The sequence below is a fragment of the Haliotis rubra genome, unplaced genomic scaffold (genome assembly GCF_003918875.1).
Source record: "Haliotis rubra isolate DU_JTF1 unplaced genomic scaffold, ASM391887v1 Scf1105, whole genome shotgun sequence".
NCBI classification, from domain to species: domain Eukaryota; kingdom Metazoa; phylum Mollusca; class Gastropoda; order Lepetellida; family Haliotidae; genus Haliotis; species Haliotis rubra.
The window spans coordinates 151,986-178,427 of record NW_025765010.1 but is presented as its reverse complement, the minus strand read 5'-3'; the positions used below and the strand labels follow the sequence as shown (position 1 = coordinate 178,427).

Below are 26,442 nucleotides of genomic sequence, written 5' to 3'. Positions count from 1 at the left end.
TTCTTGAGGCCAATGCAAACACGTGCATATGAAGACAACTTCGATGCGAAGATCACGTGATTGACTGCACGTGCAAAACCTGATTTGGCACTAACGTCATTTGCACGACGAATGGATGGGTTTGAGTGGGTTTTGCTAACGTTTTTCTAGAGTCGAAAGATAGGGATTCCATTTCGGATACATAGATGTATCACCAGAGAAAAAATATTCATTATTTTTCAAATTACATTTTGTGAAGTTTCTTATTTGACTTAGTATATAACCTTATATTTTGCATGGCACAATGACCTCACATTAGTTTATATCAGACACGTGGCCTCATGTTTGGTATATAGCATAGACACATGCCCTCACATTCAGTATATAACAGACATGTGATCTCACATTCAGTATATAGCATAGACACGTGACCTCATGTTCAGTATATAGCATAGATACATTGTCTCATGTTCAGTATATAGCATAGACACATGACCTACCATTTGGTATATAGCATAGACACATGACCTCATGTTCTGTTTACAACAGGTGACATCATGTATCATGGACTGATGAGCTCAGGTTTAACTGCCACTGGGTGTAGAGGGTGTGTCACGAGTGGAAGGTCGGTGGCACTATTCCCTACTGCAATAATCCAAATGACGTGAAACGATTGTAGTTGTTGGTTTGTGATGAGCTCAAGGTAGGCAACTAAGATATCATAAACTCGATCCCTTTCAATGGCTGGTCGGGAATTTTTTAGTTTCCTGATGGTGTAGTTGGCGCTATTTCTGATAAGCACGCAGATGTTGTTTCATGTATTGTGTGGTCTGGGTTGGCTTGGAACATTTCACTCTTGTCAGCAGCACAGGGATTGTGTCGGGATAAATGAATAAATGGCTCCAAAGAACAGGGACAGGGGCAGACTTTTCCATTGATTCATGGTGGCAGGACCGCCTCCTTCCATCTTCCATTGCTTTTACAAATCAAATGGAATCGAGCTATCAGGAAAACCCCAGTGTCACCATACTTCGGTTCACCAAAGTTGTCCATTCTTACTGAGCCTTGATGGTAATGTCATCATGTCAGGATTACTTCTATTGACTGATGTTTTATTAAGCACAGCATAATTTAGCATAGCATAATAAATATACTGACGTCAACAAGCAAACATTTATTTTCGATCAAGAGTAATCTGGAAGTCTCTGACACAACAGATTGATCTGGCATAGTAGAGTGTGTTCCGGAGGATATTTAGGACTATACAAGGGGCAAGGGCATACCTTTATTGGCAAAATTTACATCAAGAACAGCGGCCATGTGAAGATTTTACTTATGACCATTCTTGCTGCAATGCTGTGAATGACATTATGGCCGACTTTCTTAGTATTATCATGCAGGCAGCCATCACAGAGACATGGAGACAGACAGTGTGTGTGACTTGTACACTGGGAATGCTAAAATTATTACCCTTTCACAGGATCAGTTTGCACTCAATATTAATCTAAGCTCCTGGGACTATACAACCCAAACTGTCAGTGAGGCACAGAACGTTAATGGCTACTTTACCATTTATCCCACTTGGTACGCATTCACACCTGGGTGAACAGAGGCATACCATGAACAAAGTGACTTTCCTAAGGAGTCACCACCTGTTATGTCTGCCTCATGGAACTGAGACATCAGAACTATACCTCATCAAGTTGCTGTTCGCCCACTCATCCAAGGACTTTCTGTGAGCAACATTGCATGACCTGAATAAGGGGATTTGTCACAATGTTGCTTTTTACAGCTCCTGATTGTAGCCCAACAGGAAGGAAAGACGAGGTCAATGTTTTGGCCGTTTTTCCAAGTCCCTATTTGTTTTTGTTCCTGAGGACAGCATGAAGCTGTTACATCAATAACAACAGTGGGGTAGCCTGGTGGTTAAAATGTCTGCTCGTCATGTCGAAGACCCGGGTTCGAGACCCCACATGTGTACAATGTGTGAAGTCCATTTATGGTGTCCCCCCAAAGTGATATTGGTGGAATATTGCTGAAAGAGGGATAAAACTACTCACTCACTCACCCTATTACATCAACAACAAAGAGACAGAAACACATGATAAAGTTTTCGAGCCAAATTTACTCGATGGCCCCCACGAAGGGTGGCTGAATACAAGCATCAGGAGCGGGTTGTCTATTTGGCTCCACCATCCCCCAAAGGCCAGCTCAACACAGACAGACATAGCAGTTTCTTCACCTGTTCATCTCAAATGGATACACTTGAAACTCACTGAACATCAATTCCATGCTATAAGAGTGAGTGCATGTTCAACGTATAATATCTCAGGCAGCCACATTCCAGACAAATATGGCTCTTCAGAAATGATCTGAACCAGGCGACTGACCACCTGAAATGAACCTCATATATAGTCGGACTATCTTCTTTTGTCCATCCACAATATGATACAGTGGTGTCCTGGTGAGCCCACACGACCTTGCTGAGTTGATCCAAGTAGCAGTAGATTGTATGGAGCTGAAACAAGAAGTCCGATCTGTGAACATCCTCTAGTTATGTGTGGATTGTGGATACCTACAGGAAAGTGATCCATATGGTGGTCGACTGTCCAGACTGGAGTGTTTCAGATGGTCACACACTGTTCAACAGTCCAGGACAGTCAGTTTCAGATGGTTATATCGTTGACTGTCTATACTAGAGAGTTCGAGATGGTCACACATAGATCAACAGTCAGTTTCAGATGGTTATATCGTTGACTGTCCATACTAGAGAGTTCCAGATGGTCACTCAGAGATCAACAGTCAGTTCCAGATTGTCATGTCATTGACTGTCCAGACTAGAGAGTTGGAGATAGCTTTGATCCACAGTCCTTGCGAGTCTAGACAGCCACAGGGGTACCACAGTGATTGACAGTCAACGCCTGTTCCTGTTCCTTCAGTTCCAGGCAGTCATATCATTGACTGTCCTGGCTAGAGAGTTCCAGATGGTCATGTCATCGACTGTCCAAACCAGACAGACCCAGACAGTATTATAGTTGGCTGTCGTGACAGTCAGTTCCAGACGGTCACACACTGGTTGACCAATCAGAGCAGCTGCCCCTCACACAGTGCACAACGGGTCAGGTCCGCGGCCAGCCAGGTAATGTCTGCAAGAAGACACATGTACAATGGAGATTACCCACATTCAGTTTGTTTTCGTTTAGCAATATTACGGCCATGTTACAGTAGCCTCTAAATATTTAAGTCTGACCAGACACTCCAGTTGTCGACATTGTTAGCAATGATCAAATATCATAGAGGTACAGTTATGTGACTGTGAAATTTAGCATTAAACATTGTTGTAATTGCAATTATCGGGCCGAGCTGTAGATGCATCCTGGGTACTAGTGGAGATTTATCGGAATTTTGTATACCCTGGAGATTACTGAGGATGATTTACACCCTGATGTCATAATATCAACTAGCACATTATTAGACTTGAGAAAACCATTGTACCTTTCAGTTGCTCCAGTTGATGGCAGCAGTCAAACAAGGGAGATAGGGAAACTGTCATGACATGTCTGGCACTTCCTGTATGGAATCTGGTCACATGGCAGCAATGTCACCAGATTCAGCATGCCCTAAAGTTAATCCGTCACTGATACAGGAAACTGTCATGAATGTTGAAACTATGGACCAAGCATTCAAAGCTTACCACTGAATAGATCAGAAGACACGGGTTCATATATCCTGTACCACAATGGAAAATACACTGGTGTCCCCTGATTCATACTGGAAGTTTGGCATAAAACCATACTCACTCACTTCACATTCAAAGAATTCTTTAGTTCTAAATTGATCATAACCATGGCCAGTTGATTATAAAAGAAGCTAGCTGAGAGTCACTCTGTCAATATCCAAACAACTGAAAGAGCCAAGAAAGGCAGCAATAATAAAGGGTGGTGGGGCAGTGGGACAATAGGTTAATGTGTTCGCTTGTCATGCTTGTCCAGGTTCAATTCCTCACATGGTGTACAATGTGTTAAATATGTTTCTGGTGTCCCCTGTCGTGATATTGCTGGAATATTGCTGAAAGCAGCATTACGTGTACCATACTCACTCACTTACTTTGGATGAAAGCTAGTTAGCATGGCATGAATATTAAAAAACAATGTATAGCCACAGGGCTCTATACGCAGCTGAGTCATAAATATATGATGGTGACCATGTTTAAAATCTAAATGGAATTCTGTGTGAAAATTTAGACATAGGTTGGATCATTTCTACAATGCACATTTGAAAATGTAAAGTTAACAATGAACAGAGAAACTGACAGTAGACCACAACATAAGCTAACAGAGTGTGTTATGGAACTATGACAGCCAAATACTTACCAAATGTATGCCCATTGACACATTTACAGCTTGAGTGATCCATCTGGAGACCTGCTTATGTTAAGGTTAACTGATGATTGCTTAAGTCTCACCATTCCCAAGAGAGACAAGCATGGGTAGCTGGAGACTAGTCTCACCATTCCCAAGAGAGACAAGCACGGGTAGCTGGAGACTAGTCTCACCATTCCCAAGGGAGACAAGCATGGGTAGCTGGAGACTAGTCTCACCATTCCCAAGAGAGACAAGCACGGGTAGCTGGAGACTAGTCTCACCATTCCCAAGGGAGGTAAACATGGGTGGTGGGGACTAGTCTCACCATTCCCAAGGGAGACAAGCATGGGGTGCTGGGGAATAGTCTCATGGGGAGCTGGGGTGTTGGGGACTAGTCTCACCATTCCCAAGGGAGGTAAGCATGGGGTGCTGGGGACTAGTCTCACCATTCCCAAGGGAGGTAAAGGGTGCTGGGGACTAGTCTCACCATTCCCAAGCTGGAGAGACTAGTCTCACCATTCCCAAGGGAGACAAACATGGGGTGCTGGGGACTAGTCTCACCATTCCCAAGGGAGGTAAACATGGGGTGCTGGGGACTAGTCTCACCATTCCCAAGGGAGGTAAGCATCGGGTGCTGGGGACTAGTCTCACCATTCCCAAGAGAGACAAGCACAGTAGCTGGAGACTAGTCTCACCATTCACAAGGGAGACAAACATGGGGTGCTGGGGACTAGTCTCACCATTCCCAAGGGAGGTAAACATGGGGTGCTGGGGACTAGTCTCACCATTCCCAAGGGAGGCAAGCATGGGGTGGTGAGGACTAGTCTCACCATTCCCAAGGGAGGCAAGCATGGGGTGCTGGGGACTAGTCTCACCATTCCCAAGGGAGGTAAGCATGGGGTGCTGGGGACTAGTCTCACCATTCCCAAGGGAGGTAAGCATGGGGGTGCTGGGGACTAGTCTCACCATTCCCAAGGGAGGCAAGCATGGGGTGTTGGGGACTAGTCTCACCATTCCCAAGGGAGGCAAGCATGGGGTGCTGGGGACTAGTCTCACCATTCCCAAGGGGAGGTAAGCATGGGGTGCTGGGGACTAGTCTCACCATTCCCAAGGGAGGTAATGCATGGGGTGCTGGGGACTAGTCTCACCATTCCCAAGGGAGGTAAGCATGGGGCTGGAGACTAGTCTCTGGGAGACAAGCATGGGTAGCTGGAGACTAGTCTCACCATTCCCAAGAGAGACAAGCACGGGTAGCTGGAGACTAGTCTCACCATTCCCAAGGGAGGTAAACATGGGTGGTGGGGACTAGTCTCACCATTCCCAAGGGAGACAAGCATGGGGTGCTGGGGAATAGTCTCACCATTCCCAAGGGAGGCAAGCATGGGGTGTTGGGGACTAGTCTCACCATTCCCAAGGGAGGTAAGCATGGGGTGCTGGGGACTAGTCTCACCATTCCCAAGGGAGGTAAGCATCGGGTGCTGGGGACTAGTCTCACCATTCCCAAGAGAGACAAGCACGGTAGCTGGAGACTAGTCTCACCATTCCCAAGGGAGACAAACATGGGGTGCTGGGGACTAGTCTCACCATTCCCAAGGGAGGTAAACATGGGGTGCTGGGGACTAGTCTCACCATTCCCAAGGGAGGTAAGCATCGGGTGCTGGGGACTAGTCTCACCATTCCCAAGAGAGACAAGCACAGTAGCTGGAGACTAGTCTCACCATTCACAAGGGAGACAAACATGGGGTGCTGGGGACTAGTCTCACCATTCCCAAGGGAGGTAAACATGGGGTGCTGGGGTCTAGTCTCACCATTCCCATGGGAGGTAAACATGGGGTGCTGGGGACTAGTCTCACCATTCCCAAGGGAGGTAAGCATGGGGTGCTGGGGACTAGTCTCACCATTCCCAAGGGAGGTAAGCATGGGGTGCTGGGGACTAGTCTCACCATTCCCAAGGGGAGGTAAGCATGGGGTGCTGGGGACTAGTCTCACCATTCCCAAGGGAGGTAAGCATGGGGTGCTGGGGACTAGTCTCACCATTCCCAAGGGAGGTAAGCATGGGGTGCTGGGGACTAGTCTCACCATTCCCAAGGGAGGTAAGCATGGGGTGCTGGGGACTAGTCTCACCATTCCCAAGGGGAGGTGCATGGGGTGCTGGGGACTAGTCTCACCATTCCCAAGGGAGGTAAGCATGGGGTGCTGGGGACTAGTCTCACCATTCCCAAGGGAGGTAAGCATGGGGTGCTGGAGACTAGTCTCACCATTCCCAAGGGAGGTAAGCAAGGGGGGTAAGCATGGGTGGTGGGGACTAGTCTCACCATTCCCAAGGGAGGCAAGCATGGGGTGGTGGGGACTAGTCTCACCATTCCCAAGGGAGGCAAGCATGGGGTGCTGGGGACTAGTCTCACCATTCCCAAGGGAGGTAAGCATGGGGTGCTGGGGACTAGTCTCACCATTCCCAAGGGAGGTGCAAGGGGGCATGTGAGTTGGTGGGGACTAGTCATGGGTTGCTGGGGACTAGTCTCACCATTCCCAAGGGAGGCAAGCATGGGGTGGTGGGGACTAGTCTCACCATTCCCAAGGGAGGTAAGCATGGGGTGCTGGGGACTAGTCTCACCATTCCCAAGGGAGGTAAGCATGGGGTGCTGGGGTCTAGTCTCACCATTCCCAAGGGAGGTAAGCATGGGGTGCTGGAGACTAGTCTCACCATTCCCAAGGGAGGTAAGCATGGGGTGCTGGGGTCTAGTCTCACCATTCCCAAGGGAGGTAAGCATGGGGTGCTGGGGACTAGTCTCACCATTCCCAAGGGAGGTAAGCATGGGGTGCTGGGGTCTAGTCTCACCATTCCCAAGGGAGGTAAGCATGGGGTGCTGGAGACTAGTCTCACCATTCCCAAGGGAGGTAAGCATGGGGTGCTGGGGTCTAGTCTCACTATTCCCAAGGGAGGTAAGCATGGGGTGCTGGAGACTAGTCTCAACATTCCCAAGGGAAGTAAGCATGAGGTGGTGGGGGACTAGTCTCACCATTAGGGACACCATCAGCATGGGGACACCAGCATGAGTGCTCTGGAGTGTGTCACTCAGTTCTAACAGGAGACCAAAATCAGTTGCGGGTGACCTCGACTCTCCGGAGTGGCAAGTTTTAAAAGGATATTCTGTTCACAGATGGTGCAGGTGGAAGGTGGGATGTCCATCACATGGCCCATAACTTTGATGACAGTGTCCGACTCGCCATACTTATGTAACGTCTCCTTGGTACTTTGTTCCAACCATTGGCACATGTGGGTCAAGATTCTTTGTTCTGAAGTTACATGATTACAGAAGATACAGAAAGCATAACAAAGTAAAAAACCCCTTCCACTTCAAATACCATTAGGTATCTCTCATAAATATCCCCAAGATGATATGGTATAGGTTTTGGGCTCTAAGTTGGTATATATAAATGCCTGGAATACCCAGTGCAGCACTCTAAAGTACTGTCGGAAATAGAAAAAAAACTGTTTTTAGGCTGTTACTCTGTATCCCTAAAATTTACACAATTACAAATAGCATATGTCAAAATAACCCACTTCGGCCTAACTGGGCGTTCAGTGTGATACGTAATACGAGTCCGCCCGGAGTGCGGAAGGTCGCGGGTTCGATCCCCGACCGCGTCATACCAAAAGATGTTAAAATATGGTACTTGTTGGTCCCTGCCTGGCGCTCGGCATTAATGGGTACAACAAGGACTGGTCGGCTCGGAGTCAGTATAATGTGTCTGAGTGGGGTATTCATGCTTCACTGCGGCATGGTATCTCAGTGGGCTAGCACTATAAAACCAGCTTAAGTCTGGGCTAGTACAAGCAGCCGCACATACACATACACACGCAGGCATGTCGTCATATGAGCGAAATATTCTCAAGCTTGACGTTAAACCCAATTTCACCTCACCTTACCTCACGTAATACGATATCCAGAAAAACATGTTTACTCGTAAAATCATGCAAAACTTAGAAAAAATACGAATAGCTGCTGAAAACAATAGATCAAACTATAGATGGCAATTAGGTCGCTCAGCCAGGTATGACGACGGACCATTGACTCACCTGGCATGAAATGCACGTGCTGCCTACAGGCACAAGGGGTCATCTCAAAGATATTTTGTGCTTTTTCATGTGTGTTGACTATGTCTCATCTATCGATTAACATCTTACGTGTCTTTCTTTCATAAAGTTTATGTTGTGATATGTAAAAGAGTATGATACCCGAAAACCATAGAAACGCATCGTAGTATATAGGTGGCATGACCATCCGAAGATCGACAGGACTGGATATTATTTGTAAATTGTTATGACGTGCAGTGTACCTCCCCAGTATAATTGCCCTAAAGGATTATCTTATCTTAGCTGATATCTCTATCCCCTAGCCAGACCCCAGGTTTTGCTTTTGAGACGACCCCTCCTATCTGTTTCTTTTTATAGTGACAGTGAGACTGCATGGTAGCTACATCCTTAATAGTTGTAGCATAAAAGTTATTATTTTTTACGTCAGCTATCGTTTATAATGAATCTACGTCTAATTTCAAATTGGGCATTTAAAAAGTGTCCTTTGTAATACAATATCGTCGCACACTAATTTGCATAAAGCCATGGTCTGTTCCAAATAAATCTTTTTGGACTTAGAAAAGCCGCATTGCTCATTTCTGCACTAATTTCCCCTCAGTAAAGTCCCTTTTCTCCATTTCCTATCTCTCTACCACCGAGACTGTAGTTAGGCCGAACTTAGTTTAACAGATATTTCACACTTTCACATATCAACTACATAAATTGTAGAGATAAATGAGAAAATACAGTTTTTTTCTACTTCTGACAGTACTTTAGTATATATATACATATTGATGGGGTTGTTCCTTTCAAGGTTAGTTAGGTGGAATGCTGGTCTGGAGTGAGTGAGTGAGTTTAGTTTTACGCCGCACTCAGCAATATTCCAACTATATGGTGGTGGTTTGTAAATAATTGAGTCTGGACAAGAAAATCCAGTGATCAACAGCATGAGCATCGGTCGACACAATTGGGAACCGATGACATGTGTCAACCAAGTCAGCAAGACTGACCACCCGATCCCGTTAGCCGCTCGTACGACAAGCATGGGTTACTGAAGATCAATATTCTAACCCGGATCTTCACGGGTTGCTGGCCTGGAGGTCACTTGGCAAGGTGCCTTGACCAGGGAATCTATTTTGAAGATTCAGAGACTAATTTGCAGGGGTCTCAGGTTAAAAGCAAAAGGTTTCCACAACTAGAAAATGTCAAATATTGAACACAGCATTCAACCATAAGACATGTAATATTGCACATGAACATAGACTTTTATTCAAAAACAGATTTAGAATTTCCATCCTGAAACAAATCTTTAATAGAAAAGTGTGAATCATTTGGTTTAGTCAAATGATTACATACAACATTTGATTTAACCAAACTTTCAGACAGCAGCATTCACTTGTAAACATGTATCTTCAGGGATACAGATAAGGGGCGTACAGCCATAATGTACGCCTAAAAATCAATGACGTACGACATAATATAAGATTTCAAGCGTATCATGTACGCACATAAATACCTTGTACGTCTAACATATATATAAACAGCTGAAAAGTTGTTTAATATTATAAATAACAAACCACATCACCGGTTCGCTCACACAAAAGCATGTAAGTACTCCTTCAAAATGATCAGTACACCTCCACTTGCAATATGAGGTGCAAGTACACCCACAACCTCAAAAGTTATCTGGAGCCCTGTATCTTGTTGGTATTGGTTTCAATTTGAATATATAAAGATGCAGGATTTTGAGTCCAGTAACTTCCTGCCTGACGCATGTATGCAAGATTGTATCATAAACATTTTAAGTTACTTTTTCCATGTTTCTGGACAACATTATTTTCAAATATATATTCAACATACCAAGATGTGAGAGTTTTCTTTTGCATTTGTTGACATCTTCAAATCGTTGTTTAATTAACCGACCATGAATTTCATCTGTGAACTTTTCAATGTCCTTTGAAATTGGCTCAAAACCCTGGAAGACAAACAGATTGGAACTAATGATAATACAGGATAATAGGGTGTGATACAGGATAATAGGGTGTGATACAGGATGATAGGGTGTGAAACAGGATAATAGGGTGTGATACAGGACTATAGCGTGTGATTCAGGACATCAGGGCATGATACAGGATGATAGGGTGTGATACAGGACATCAGAGCGTGATACAGGATGATAGGGTGTGATACAGGACATCAGAGCGTGATACAGGACGATAGGGTGTGATACAGGACATCAGGGCATGATACAGGATGATAGGGTGTGATACAGGACATCAGGGCATGATACAGGATGATAGGGTGTGATACAGGACATCAGAGCGTGATACAGGACGATAGGGTGTGATACAGGACATCAGGGCGTGATACAGGACCATAGCGTGTGATTCAGGACATCAGGGAATGATAAAGGATGATAGGGCATGATACAGGACAATAGAGTGTGATACAGGACAATAGAGTGTGATACAGGACATCAGGGAGTGATACAGGATGATAGGGTGTGATACAGAACACAAGAGTGTGATACAGGACATCAGGGCATGATACAGGATGATAGGGTGTGATACAGGACATCAGGGCATGATACAGGATGATAGGGTGTGATAGGATGATAGTGTGATACAGGACATCAGGGCAGGATGATAAAGGGATGATAGGGGTTGTGATACAGGACAATAGGGTGTGATACAGGACATCAGGACAATAGAGTATGATACAGGACAGGATGATAGGGTGATACAGGACATCAGGGCATGATACAGGATGATAGGGTGTGGTTGTGATACAGGATGATAGGGTGTGAACATTAGAGATAAGACGTGATACAGGACATGATAGGGTGTGATACAGGACAATAGAGTAGTATGATACAGGACATTAGGGTGTGATACAGAACACTAGAGTGTGATACAGGACATCAGGGCATGATACAGGATGATAGGGTGTGATACAGGACATTAGGGTGTGATAAAGAACATTAGAGTGTGATACAGGACATCAGGGCATGATACAAAATGACAGGGTGTGATACAGGACATCAGGGCATGATACAGGATGATAGGGTGTGATACAGAACACAAGAGTGTGATACAGGACATCAGGGCGTGATACAGGATGATAGGGTGTGATACAGGACAATAGAGTGTGATACAGGACATTAGGGTGTGATACAGAACACTAGAGTGTGATACAGGACATCAGGGCATGATACAGGATGACAGGGTGTGATACAGGACATCAGGGCATGATACAGGATGATAGGGTGTGATACAGAACACAAGAGTGTGATACAGGACATCAGGGCGTGATACAGGATGATAGGGTGTGATACAGGACAATAGAGTGTGATACAGGACATTAGGGTGTGATACAGAACACTAGGATGTGATACAAGACATCAGGGCGTGATACAGGATGATAGGGTATGATACAGGACAATAAAGTGTGATACAGGACATTAGGGTGTGATACAGAACATTAAAGTGTGATACAGGACATAAGGGCGTGATACAGGATGATAGGGAGTGATACATGACAATAGAGTGTGATACAGGACATTAGGCTGTAATACAGAACACTAGAGTGTGATACAGGACATCAGGGCATGATACAGGATGATAGGGTGTGATACAGAACACTAGAGTGTGATACAGGACATCAGGGCATGATACAGGATGACAGGGTGTGATACAGGACATCAGGGCATGATAAAGGATGATAGGGCGTGATACAGGACAATAGAGTGTGATACAGGACATCAGGGCGTTATACAGGATGATAGGGTGTGATACAGAACACTAGAGTGTGATACATGACATCAGGGCATGATAAAGGATGATAGGGCGTGATACAGAACACTAGAGTGTGATACAGGATGATAGGGTGTGATACAGAACACTAGAGTGTGATACATGACATCAGGGCATGATACAGGATGACAGGGTGTGATACAGAACACCAGGGCATGATAAAGGATGATAGGGCGTGATACAGGATGATAGAGTGTGATACAGGACATCAGGGCGTGATAAAGGATGATAGGGCGTGATACAGGATGATAGAGCGTGATACAGGACATCAGGCTGGATAAAGGATGATAGGGCGTGATACAGGATGATAGAGTGTGATACAAGACATCAGGGCGTGATACAGGATGATAGGGTGTGATACAGGACATCAGGGCGTGATACAGGATGATAGGGCGTGATACAGAATGATAGAGTGTGATACAGGACATCAGGGCATGATACAGGATGATAGGGTGTGATACAGGACATCAGAGCGTGATACAGGATGATAGGGTGTGATACAGGACATCAGACAGGATGTGATACAGGACATCAGGGCATGATACAGGATGATAGGGTGTGATACAGAACGGTAGGGTGTGATTCAGGACATAAGAGCATGATGCAGGACAACTCAGAAAAATACACACCTCTTCTTCCTCATCAACTGAGTTTCGCAGAAGGTTTTCCAAGACCAGAAATAAAAATCTGAAACCAAATTGTAATCTTTACAACATTGTTCATCTATCATCCACAGACTTGGTACATCACTCCACCTTCCATACAGGAATATGACAACATACAGGCATTGAAACCATGCAACACACTTCATTGTTTCTACACAGTTTTGCAGTTTAATGAAGACATTTCTTCACACTTACAATGAACACTTATATTTACAATTGACTAGATCAGTCTAAAGGAGTAGTGTTAGCTTGCTGATCCTCAGAGTTTGCAGCTAGCCCTGCTTTACTGATTTCTCATGAAGTCAAATCATGGAGAACTGGAAAAGTTATAAAAATTAGAAAAAACATAACCCTCAAATATGTTAATTGTCATTGAAGTCTACCATCATCAAATTACTAGCTGTACTCTGGAACACTTAGAAGTTTTTGACTAGCATTATTTTCTTTTATGAATCATTTGATATAACAAATGCCATCTCATCAAAACATATTGTCTTAATCAGTGAAACAAAATGGTCTAGGATTTGTTTCTTGAGCCTTGAGAATCCATTTGGTGGTAATTCTCACCTGTAGATCTTGAGTGCCTTCAAGGGCTGACTGTTTAGGTCGGTGATGTTGAGGCGATGTTCCTTCAGGAGGTCCAAAGGGTCGACCTCACAACATATGCTCTGTCTGTAGGCTTCAAACACGTCTCCGGCCTTACACAAGGACCCTGTAACACAATAAACATTGGGAGTGGGACCAGAAGCTGGGACAGGTTACCCAAGTACCCTGGTCAGGTAAATAATTGTCACTATCCGAGTCCTGAAAAAACTATCGGTAACTCTACCCATAGTAGCTGATAGTCTCATACATTACGTAAATTCATAGCAGGGCTCGATTTAGTGCTTTGCTACTTGCACTGATGCAACCCAATGTTACAAACTGCAACCTAGTTATTTGTCTAACTTGCACCAGGTGCAAGTCAATTTTTGAGAAATAAATCAACAATAAATCTAACATTATAAGCATAATTATGTCAGCTCATTTTTCTTCTAAACATTGAATAATTCAATAGCATATTTCTTTCATTACATTTTGCAAAAAGAGCAGTGCAGCTAGAATTTGGCAGGTGCAACTAGGTTTTTATCTCAGGTTGCACCTGGTGCAAGTAGGTTAACATCTTTTAAATAGAGCCCTGCATAGGACCAAAATAATCAACCAAAATTTCGGTTTATATTCGTTCTTCAATCCCATAAATCGCTCATTCTGTATAAGCATTGTGTTACATTGCTGGTGATAAGTACCAGTTGCACTTGGTTCTCTGTGTGAAATAAAACCAAACGCCACCTTTTCAGTTTCAGTCACCAGGACTGTCAGTTACCTGTAACTCAAATTAAAAGCTGTAACACGTACCCAAGGTAGCATTCCCCGGGTAGAAAATTGCTGCCTGTCCCTGCCCAACTTGGATCTGTCCAAGTGACAGCAGAGTACTATCTACTTCCTTATCTTAATTTCAGTAACATCATTGTCATGGACACCAGAAAATGGCTTCACATATTTAATCCCCAAGAGGATAAGTACCCATGTCTTTGGCATGACAATTGAATGCTGTATCCTGATTACTACCTCTCCATTCATGACTGTCCTAAATAACAGGCCAACATTGAGGGAAATTGTGTGAGTAGTCGGGCACTGAGGAGTATCAACACCGTACCTGCATACTCATGGATGATTTCCTTCTCTTCCACGTGAATGACTTGAAGCTGATGAAAGAAAATACTGAATAAAGCATCAGTGTCTATACATGTGAAAGGCAAGATGGTGCATTTGCTGTTTAACACTGCACCCATCAATATTCCAGCTATATGACGACGGTCTGAAAATCATCAAGTTGAGACCAGACAATCCAGTGATTGATATTATCAGCAACTTTCCACACCAACTATGATGCTTCAACAACTGCACTCATCAATATTCCAGCTATATGACGACGGTCTGAAAATCATCAAGTTGAGACCAGACAATCCAGTGATTGATATTATCAGCAACTTTCCACACCAACTATGATGCTTCAACAACTAACTGAGTCTGACAACCCAATCCACTAAATCACCTCCTTCGAACAGCATATTTTTCTGGGACCTATTATAACCTTAATCCTTATGGGTGTTTACTTTCAGACGAGTGAGTGAGTGAGTTTAGTTTTACGCCACACTTAGCAATATTCAAGTTGTATGGCTGTGGTATGTAAATAAATCGAGTCTGGACCAGACAATCCAGTGATCAATAGCTTGAGCATCGATCTAGGCAAGTGGGATACAATGACATGAGTCAACCAAGTTATATTTCAGACAATAGAGGAAATCAGTTTAACTGAAACTGAATGTGTCTATTTTGACTGTACTCTATAACCCAATCAGTTTATACTACATAAACTCTGTACACTGTGCTGGTACCCTTGTCAGTGCTACATGATCTGACAATGACACACAACATGGTCCTGAGATGGTTCTCAATCACCTGGACAGTCAGCTTACCTTTACTGGTTCTCTCATTTCTAAATGGCAGAACCTGGACGATGGTCTGAAATCACATCAAAAAGAATTAAGGAACTTGATGACCATGGCTGAATTTCTGTTGTTGACCTACCAGAGTGAGTGAGTGAATATGGTTTTACGCCGCTATCAGCAATATTCCAGCAATATCACGGCGGGGGACACCGGAAATGGGCTTCACACACTGTACCCATGTGGGGAATCGAACCATGGGGACTCATCGGCATGGATCGAGCTGGATTTACACCATCCTTTCAGCGCTTTTAACCACTAGAAGAGATGATGTGATATGATATATGATATGATATATGATATTGTATAGAAGAGATGATGTGGTGTGATGTGATATTGTATAGAAGAGATGATGTGGTGTGATGTGTGACGCGAAGGCGAAAAGAAACGACTCTTCAGATTTTACATTTCATTGCATGGTCTGCCATATTTGGTACTTGTTTCTTTATTTCACAATAAAACAGCACACAATTCATGGTCAACAAATACCACGTCACGGCTGGAAGCAAGGTCTGAAGACTCACGTGAAGACTGCCGCACAGAATGAGCCATTCAGAGACAAGGACGTGCCATGGCAGCTCCAGGAATACTTATCGTCTTTAGGAAATGGTAGCAAGCTGGTATCAACCACAATTTCTGTAATAACAGCAAGAGTGAATCACCATCAACATCCAAACCAAAAATGAATACACAATGTCATTTGGAAAGTGGTCAAATTCTTGTACTAGAATCTGTACTTCACTGAGAAAGTGTAATTCCAAATATGGCACCAGAAATGAGTTTCACACATGGTATTGAACACACGGCTTCAGCTTGACATGCAAACACTTTAACCACTGGGCTACCCAACCAGCTCTATAACAAAATGAGTGAATGAGTGGTGGTAGAGAAACGAGGGTTAACGGCACTATTTGACACCACACTTCTCTAAAACTAAATATGTAATTTTTCAAGTAAAATTGATATTTTTATACTTATCCTGACTCATGATCTTTTGCTTATCTCCCTTATCTTTTCAAATGGTAGTGGAACACTTGAATCCCTTGAAGTTCCCAAAGCGGACGTAAAAATACACTCACCCACGAGTTACCTCCCTTTTTGCCATTTCCCGCGCAAACAAGTCATGTGACCAGCCTTACTTATCACTTTCTCCTGATATTTCTGCCCATGCACTTGGATCTGCTGTAAAATCCGACGTGCTTCCAGCGGGGAGGTTAGGAGGGCTTCTTGTCATGAGTCAGGATAAGTATAAAAATATCAATTTTACTTGAAAAATTACATATTTTAACTTATCCTGACTCATGATCTTTTGCTTATAGAATCTGACGGATTGGTGGTGGGTCAAGCCACTTCGTGGATTCATCAGCTGTCCTTAGATACGTCTTGTATCCCCCATGGGAACTGCGAAACGGCATTTCCGTGATCCTATTCTTCCAACTTCCGTTATAACTCTGGGGGACCACTTTCTTGTCTTACTTCAGTCTCAGACAAGTTGAATCATGTTGATTCATGTGGCTACAGATAAACTAGTATCTTCTTATTACTAGATATCTTATAACAACCCATAGATTATCATAAGATCTTTATCATAAATGAGTTGCTAACCCTTCACGTACAGGTAAGATCTTTACCCGTACAGGATCTTTAATCACTCATGCTAGCCTGTCCTACACTGTGCACATGCACTTTTAAACTAATACTTTTCCTTAGTAAAAGTTATCAACAAGTCAACGTGATAAAGGGTGAGATTTTCCAACTCAACGCCTTTGTGGAACCGTTAGTTGCTGTGCAACAACGAGAGGACCAAATTGGTGAATGCCTGAGACGTCTTCAGTGGCTATGTCTCGGAGGTAGTGGTTGGCAAACACCGTGTCCGACTTCGAAAAGCAGCCCTCCATAATTGTAGATATAGAGCAATTTCCATGCAGAGCCAGTGTTGACGCCAGTGCTCTGACTTCATGTGGGTTGGAAGCTCTAGGAGGTTCTAGTCCTGCTGCTTTATAGGCTCTCAATATGACGGTTCTCATCCAGAACGATATCGTCGTTCTTGAGACTTCTGCTGATGTCTCTGTGGATAATGGGATGAACAGGTGCTTGAATTTTCGTCTCCTTGTCTCAGTCTTTTGAAAAGATATCTTAACGGAAGATATTCCAAACGGAAGGACGTTCCATTGGAAATGCTGCCCTCTGAATATGAATCGTAGATCCTTTCTTGATTCCAGATGTATGGGGATGTGTAGGTACGCATCCTGCAGGTCTATGCTGGCCAAGTAATCTGCTGGACGGACGAGTAGTCTGAGTTGAGGTAGGTGGATCATTCTGAACCTCTCTGGTTTCAGCAGATAGTCTTTGTTGAATTTGCGCATGTTGTAAATCAGTCTGAACTTCCAGACTGCCCCTGGAACGTACTCAACATAGCACCAGTATTATGAATTTCAGCAGTAGCAAGCAACATACGGTTTGCAGGCTGATCTCCTGTTTTATCAGCCGTCACTTGAGATGACTTCCTCACCCGATCCATGGCACGTCTATAGATATAAGACAAATATTGATTAAATTGTAGATTTGATAAATCAACACAATAAGTACAGCGCAAGCTGGAAGAACATGGTTTTATGCACGAAGGGCATTGGGGGTGAGGATCAGCCAAGGATAACCTGTGCCTGCAAACACTGCAAGATTTCATGAAATGTAAACAAAGTTACATGACGATGAAAGTATGACACAAATACAAATAAGTTTTACAATTTTTTTACATATAATACAAAGTAGTTATTGCCAAATCCATACACAGCGTAATTTTGAAGAATAGGACCTAAATAAAAAGGATATAATGCCGTATATGAGACTCCAGTGCTCGCCCAAACATCCACTTGGGCGAAAAGGGATAGAGTGACAAGTAAGGCTGGTCACATGACTGTTTGCGCGGGAAAGGGCAAAAGGGAGGTAACTCGTGGGTGAGTGTATTTTTATGTCTGCTTCAGGAACTTCAAGGGATTCAAGTGTTCCACTACCATTCGAAAAGAAAAGGGAGATAAGCAAAAGATCAGGAGTCAGGATGAGAAAAAATAATGCATTTCTCTCAATAATACTATCAGTTGTTATTACATAAGCTACCACATAATTTATTCCAAAAAGAATTGCGTATTTAGATTACGTATTTAGAATTAAAATGTTCGAATGAATTAATGCAATGCTGCATTAAATCAACTCTTGTGCCCTCTACCAGCCGAACATAATTTCAAGCTAACCCCATAGAGTTAGAATAGAGTAGGAATATTATACGTGCAACTTGTGATTGAAGCCAGTTCGGCAAACACCGACAACACTGCATGCGACAGTTTTCAATGTACGGAGCAATTGTTTACATTCCTTATATGGCAAGTGTTCTCTGTTTGGAAGCTGTTCGCCTCAAAGTTTCAGTTATCACTTTCAGGAAAATCATAAGAGATAATAAGTCTCTTATTGCATCAGTAGGAAGCTAAAGTGAGTGCATATGCCCCAATATATATAATATAGGCCAAAATATTGTCAAGAATGTGTGAAATTTCGCCTTTAAGAGAAAACTGTGACATAGTCTGTTCGTGTAGCAGGGTGCTGTGAACAAAACAACCTTAGTGCTAAGACTATCTGAAGTCAATATTAAAGTATGGGAGTAACAGTCACCTTAGTGCAAAGATCACTTTGTACAACAGTACCCTGGTTATTATCTAAAACCGGTTAGATTACTGAAATACGGCCATCATATATCACACCTAAAGAGACTGTCATTGGGTACTATGCACCTACTTACAGTGACAATCACGTTGAACTGGGGACCTATCTTGTCTCAGAATCCTACATTATGCAGCGTCACAACATGTTACAATGAGTGAGTGAGTGAGTTTAGCAATATTTCAGCAATATCGCGGCGGGGGACACCAGAAATAAGCTTCACACATTGTACCCACTTGGGAATCGAACCCAGGTCTTCGGCGTGACGAGCGAACGATTTAACCACTAGGCTACCCACTGACCCTGTTACAATGAAACCAGCCTACCTCCACTTTTGTTCCTCATCTCAGTGACCATGACCTTCTGTACTACTCCGTCTGCAGAGCCGAGGACTGTGATACTGTCATGACTGGCTAGACCTACAAAACAGACGACACGACACTTTCCCTCAAACTGCAATCACAACAAAGCCCTTAATGTACACGCTAGCACAAGGTTACAAAAACTGTGCTGAACAATGATAGTCATCCCTGACTTGTAGCATACCTGTAGAAAATTAGACATGGGTTCTATGTGACGTAAAATTTTAACTCACTCCATTCCATAGAGTTAGCTCTGATCATCTTAATGCTGAAATTGTTTCGTTGCATGGGACACAGACACTTAAGTGATTGATGTATGTGCAACCTACCGGTGCCTGCCATCCAGTGACTTCCTGTTGCTGTGGCCTTCTGGGAAAAAGACAGTTTGTTGTCTACTTTAACGCTGTGAATCAATAAATATTGTTCCTTGCTGGATATCAGTATAAAACCATCCTGCAAAGAGAGTGGAAAGTGAGTGTACTGGAGTTAATGCCTCTTTGAACAATCCTTAGATAAGGTCATAGAAGCATTCATGGGTTTCATTTCATGTTGTCTTTTTAGTCTGAAAGTCTTTTAGTAGCACAATTTTAATTTATGAGAAAAAGCCCCTAAGAGAAAGTCCTAAAGCACTCAACAACATAAAGCACATCAAGTTTAATGACTTCATTTCTGGACTGTAAAAACACATTTTTAATGTAATAATAATAATAATAATAAGAGTACTTTTATAGCGCCTCATCCACATCACCCAGGGACATGCTCTAAGCGCATAACATATATACAGGTTCTATGTACAGGAAAGTTGACGTCATAGATATTTCTTGAAGAGGTGAGTTTTGAGCTTGGACTTAAAGACTGGGAGTGATGGAGAGGTTTTAAGATCCGATGGTAGAGAGTTCCAGAGAGTGGCAGCAGCATGAGAAAATGAATTTGCACCAAAGGTTTTGAGTTTGCACACAGGAACAACTAGCAAGAGTTGATCGCTGGAGCGGAGAGATCTTTCAGGTTTGTACAGTTTTATCAAATCATGGAGGTATGCTGGACCAATGCTATTAACAGACTGATAAACAAGGGAGAGCAGTTTAAATTCAATCCTCTCGCGGATCCGGAGCCAGTGAAGAGAATTGAGAGCTGGCGTAATATGAGAGCATAGCTTTGTCCTTGTGACGATGCGAGCAGCCTGATTCTGTATTTTCTGGAGGCGCATGTAACACAGCTTCAAAACAGAAAAGGGGGCAGTGGGGTAGCCTAGTGGTTAAAGTGTTTGCTCGTCACACGAAGATCCTGGTCTTATTTCCCCACATGGGTATAATATGTGAAGCCCATTTTCGGTGTTCCCTGTCATGATATTGCTAAAAGCAGCATAAAACTAAACTCACTCACTCACATAAATGCTTCTAGTTACCATAAAAATAATTGCAAAAACCCTAATTTCTGTCGTTCACATGCCTGATAGTATCTACGTGAAAACATTGGGAGCTATCTGTTGCTTGCTCAGAAGCCTGATGTTGCTTATTCATAGTAAAGCCGCCCTAGAAATGACCATTCCAATGACCCTAACCTTCAGAAAAGGTTTCAATGCTCCACTTTTAACAACGGTCCCAAATTTTCTCCTACTTCAGCATCTTGAGCTATTGTAGCCTTGTTAATGTCTACACAGAACGTCAATTCAACTGTTAATATTAATGGACAGAAAATACTGTGTGGCAATACACAATGCCATTTAGAAAGTGGTCAAATGTAACATGTTATATTTGGGATTACACTTTCTTAGTAAAGTACAACTTCTAGTTCTTTTGGGGTTGAGTCCCATCTGGATGCATCTTCGGCTCAGCCCGATAATTGTATTACTTCCCTTTGCTGGCTCCGCCTTCTCAACTGAGCTTGCCAGTGTCAACAAAGATGGCGGATACAGGCATTAAGGTTTGCTCGCTGTTACACAGAAACAAATCAGACAAATTGACATGTCTGAAACCTTCAAAAAATATGTGCAATAATTCCTTCTACCTCTTTCAAGGTACCTCTGCAACAATTGTGTTGCCAAGTTTAATAGGTTAGATAAAAGAAGCGGAATGAGTTATGACAGAAGCCTTGAGATTGGTACACTCAACTTCCCAGTGTAGACACCTGATTGGATAAAAAGCCAGCAAAGGGAGGTAATACAATTATCAGGCCGAGTCGTAGATGCATCCAGTGCACTTTTGGAGCTTATCGAGGATGGGGTTAGTATTGGTCTTCAGTAACCTATGCTTGTTGTAAGAAGCGACCAACATAATCGGGTGGTCAGGCTAGCTGACTTGGTTGCCACATGTCATCGCACCCCAAATGCATAGATTGATGCTCATGCTGTTAATTACTGGATTGTCTGGTTCAGACTCGATTATTTACAGACTGTCGCCATATAGCTGGAATATTGCTGAGTACGGCATTAAACAACAACCCAAACAAACCAATCATATCAAAGGCCTTTAACTCATTCGCAGAACACATAGTTTTAAAATTACTTTATCTCTTCTGTGTAAGTAGAGAGGCAAAATGGACTGTTAATTATCATAAGGAAAGAATAACAATCACATTTTCGTTTCCTTAGAAACGTGTTCCAGTATTTGTATACACTTGTAGTTTAAACAGAAGATCATGTCATGCTGTTGTTAGTACTCACATTCAGTTTCTTCCAGCACATGCAGGAGACTCGAAGATCATCCATCTCCCCGTAGAGGCATGCTGGTCTGACCGACACCTCCTCCCCTCCTCCGATAGTCAGGTCCATCAGGTGAATCACTCCACTGTTGTAACCAACCGCTAAAACAGCTGAAACGCAAATTTACCTTCCTGATTTATTCAGGCTTCCATGGAGATATTGCAACAAAGAATTGCCTCATAATACTTTTCTGACCATTGGGATGTTACTATGACTTCCTGATCAAAAGGCATCACTTGCCTCTCTGCGACTAAAGCCAGTTAGTTCTACAGTTTTCAATCACGGTAGCTGATAATCATGGGTACAACCTGATATTGCTGAAAAATTATTTTGGAATCTCCCCATCAAATCTTTTGATATAAAAAAACCCCTTGTCAATAACAGGGTTTTACACAGACTTTTAAACATGTGAGTCATGGTGACTCACAATATCTATTTTTGGGAGTTATTTTCAATATTTGAGAGTCATGAAAATTTTAATATTTCTTTGGGTTAATCATTCTCAGTATGTAACTGTGTATGTCACACCACCAAATGAAACTACAGCATTGTTCAATTCAAACAGCCAGGATTACTGTCTCCTCTGAGTTCTCTGGAATAATCTGACAGCTCTGTAAAAAGTCAAACTATCATTGAACAATATCATTTTTTGCTTATCAAATCGATTTTATTGAACTGAATTGTGAGGGCCACCCATAAAACTTGCGTGAAGCTTGACTCATATGATAATATTTTGAGAGTTGTTTGCAAAATTGTTACATCAAATACGCAGGAATCACGCGTCATGTAAAACCCTTCAATAAAAGAGCCCTTAAACAATTTGACTACCTCCTCGTCCAACAGAATTTCAGAAACAATGGCAGTAATCATTACTCCATGACATCTCTCCGTGTGTACAAGGTGTAACCATGGCAACCATTACCTCGTTTGTCCTGTCCCAGCTGTCGGCACCAGGACACGGACGTGGGGATGCTAGTGTGAAGGGAGAGAACTCTCACAACTTTACAGTCTTCACTGAAACGAAATGGAGCTTACACTTTGAGATGTTAACACAGAGAAATTGCACTGGGAGCAAAACATTTGTTTCTAATCAGCTTGATATAAATAATACATTATATAATAATTTAATGTTCCATACATTGCAGAGCTCCAGATAAGATTTAGCTCATGTGGGTACTGTACCCACTGTATTGTTTTGGAGTGGGTATTATGAATGTTGAGTGGGTATTTCATTTTCCGTTACCCACTGCTTTCAAATATGTGCGTATTTCAGTCATTTTACCCACTTAAGTATATGTCATTGAATAAGTTTGCTAAGCAGGTATACCTAATCAAAACCAACTTTAATATAATGGAAATGATTTCATAAAAAATCACTCATCCTATACTAACAGTACAACTTGATAGCAATCGATGTCTTTTTCATTACGCAAGCGATTTTTATAAATATATTCCGACGCATTTGTTTTAAACTTTTTGCGTATCTAACATTCTAAATGCGTAATTGGTACGCAACAATTATTTTTTCAATGTGTAATTGGAAATTTTCTATGCGTATTTTACCCGGATACGCAGCTTATCTGGGCCTCTGCATTGTAAAATATCCATCATGAATATATTGACGTTATATTCCATATATTGAGATATGGTCAGATTGAAATTTGGATTCAAGCATTCCACATGCAAAACAACGATTCAACTACAACAAAAATCATCTGTTTTTATCAGTCACAAGATACTAAAATGTGAAGACTGGAAATCTTACGGTTCTAAACAGGGCAAGTGAATCTTCCACAACACAACATCTCCGTTCTTCATGCAGACGGCCAGCAGGGAGAAGTGGCCTTCACCTTGGCTACCTTGGTAACAGTCAGACCAAGAAAGTTCTGGGCACAAAAACAAAAGTCATGAAGCAATAGTTAAAATAGTGATTTTATCTCATGTAAGTTTATCCAAGCCAGAAAACAATTGGAACAATTCTGATTGATGTAAAGTGCTGTGTGTAAAATATTGCAATGCAAATCATACAACATTCTGTACAATATGATTCAACTGCACAGTGACTTATAGCACTTTTCGATGGTCCTAAACTAAGAAATAGTCACTGAAATACATTATATACAGCTTAAATAATAACAATTTTATATGGAACCCCATGAGTGTGAAGGTTTTCTCTAGTCAACAGTTGAGGATGGGATTAGTTTAAGCAGCAAGAGCCGAGAAGGTGATGTCAGTGATTGTTTCATGAAATACAAGCTCTGGGGTCTGCCTCACAGAACTAGACAGATTTTGAGGGAAAGGAGACAGGAAACTTTGCCTCTCTAGGACACATACTCCACCTACCCATCGCCGCCAACTTGTATGTCTGTTCCCGGAGAGCACTGAAGGTGAGATCACCAGGAAGTGGATTTTTGGCAGCATAGATTTGAGACAGATCTGCTACCTGTAACCATGGCAATAACAAATGATAAACACTTGATTGAGCCTGTTTTACTCTGCTGTTAGTCCAACCTCAGTAACATGGAGTGCTATGGAAAATCATTAAAGTTTCAGAATTTCATCTGACTAGGAACAGAATACCAGTCACCAGATAATCTAATATCCACCATAACACATCTATGACTAACTTAATGTCCATGCCTGGTAACCATAGTAAAAACTGTTACTCCACCTTCCATATTCAACATGATATTAGGCTTAGAAAATCAATGTTTACTAAAGCTGAAAACAAAATAAAATTGTGGTCTGACATGGAATGGTAGAAAACAGATTTAGTTCAATTGTTCATGAAAATTGACATGTAAATCTTCACTGTCATTTGTGAGATGTAAATGGAGCTCTCATTGGTCAGGACAGTCTGGTGAATCCCTCCATCTGGAACCAGGCCTATACTTGGTTTGAAAGAGCTGCTACACAACAAAATGGATTTATTTATTCATAGTGGTTGGATTAAAGTTTCGCATTCAAAATCATGAAGTGCTAACATTGTAACTCACCACTGACCACGTTTTCTTGGTGCCTCTTGTGGTGTGGATACACACCTGGTGGTCATGTGACACACTCGCCAACACACACCTGTAGGAAAACAATCCAGTCTAACAGAACACTTTCATTATTACAGGTAAGTGAGAATCAAGATGATGGTGAGATGAAGCAAAGCCCATGTAACATTCCCAAAAGTAAGGTGTGCACTTGGGTATAATGGCAGTACACAACAACAGCAAAATTCTCATCTTATACATGTTATAACTCAACAAGCCTACAAGTTGTTTAGAAGTTGTACAAAATTGTATGCTATATTACAGGGCTCGATTTAGTGCTTTGTTACTTGCACTGGTGCAACCCAATATTACAAAGTGCAACCTAGTTATTAGTCTAACTTGCACCAGGTGCAAGTCAATTTTTGGGTGGTAAACGTCTGAATAGAACATCTAAATAATTCAATAGCATATTTCTGATATTACATATTGCAATAAAAACAGTGTAACTGGAATTTGACTGGTGCAACTAGGTTTATATCTAAGGTTGCACCTGGTGGGTTAAGTGGGTTAACATCTCTTAAATCGAGCCCTGTATTATCATCAGGTTGGCCCTGAGACAGAATTATGAATTAAAATAAAATGCAGATCAATTCAAAATGCTCAAAATGCTTTAGTATCTTGACGAAATGTTTTTTGATTTTCAATTACAAGTTACTGTTTTGTGTTAAAGGTTAGACATTACATACTAAAGTGATTAATCAAACTGTGCATCAAATGTCAGTACAAAATCCTAGCATGGAATCACAACTTACCAAGCTTATGTTACTTAATATAGCAGGGTTTCACTTTGACTTACAAACGTGGGGTCTGGAGGGTCCCCAATACCATATTCTTTGAGTGGCATATTTAGTTGGTGAATCAGATAAGGACAAATAAAGAATAAAGAAGTTGTTCATCCATAAACTTTGTCCTTATCTGAATACTATAATTACATTAAATAACTGAATTTCATTGAAGGACAAATAGAAAAGAAAAGGCTTTTCTGAACTGAATGATTTTTAAGCTTTTAAGAACTATAAAAAATCCACTTATGCAGAAATGATGATTTTCCCAAATTTTCCTGCCAAGTGCACTGGATTGATATTTCGACAAATTACCAGCTGACTATGTCCCCTCCTATAGATGGCACTATTACCAGCTGACTATGTCCCCTCCTATAGATGGCACTATTACCTGC

At 42.2% G+C, this 26,442-nt stretch overlaps 1 protein-coding gene across 2 annotated transcripts in view; it reads right to left on the bottom strand.

Moving 5' to 3' along the window:
* Nucleotides 1-1,248: 1,248 nt before the first annotated feature.
* LOC124287086 overlaps nt 1,249-26,442 on the bottom strand; it is a 31,503-nt gene continuing 6,309 nt past the window's right edge. The window contains exons 4-21 of one of the 2 annotated variants that reach the window (XM_046723576.1): nt 25,221-25,299; nt 24,568-24,667; nt 23,990-24,110; nt 23,147-23,238; nt 22,186-22,334; nt 19,853-19,976; nt 19,488-19,580; nt 15,972-16,083; nt 15,418-15,463; nt 14,595-14,643; nt 13,466-13,610; nt 12,863-12,920; nt 10,282-10,396; nt 7,494-7,640; nt 4,353-4,403; nt 3,475-3,600; nt 2,990-3,125; nt 1,249-2,945 (exon numbers count right to left, since the gene is read on the bottom strand). In XM_046723576.1, coding sequence (XP_046579532.1) covers nt 3,590-3,600; nt 4,353-4,403; nt 7,494-7,640; nt 10,282-10,396; nt 12,863-12,920; nt 13,466-13,610; nt 14,595-14,643; nt 15,418-15,463; nt 15,972-16,083; nt 19,488-19,580; nt 19,853-19,976; nt 22,186-22,334; nt 23,147-23,238; nt 23,990-24,110; nt 24,568-24,667; nt 25,221-25,299 — 1,492 coding nt within the window. In that variant the 3' untranslated portion in view covers nt 1,249-2,945; nt 2,990-3,125; nt 3,475-3,589. Of the gene's footprint in view, nt 3,126-3,474; nt 3,601-4,352; nt 4,404-7,493; nt 7,641-10,281; nt 10,397-12,862; nt 12,921-13,465; nt 13,611-14,594; nt 14,644-15,417; nt 15,464-15,971; nt 16,084-19,487; nt 19,581-19,852; nt 19,977-22,185; nt 22,335-23,146; nt 23,239-23,989; nt 24,111-24,567; nt 24,668-25,220; nt 25,300-26,442 lie in introns of both variants that reach the window. The other variant, XM_046723568.1, reaches the window with a different exon arrangement.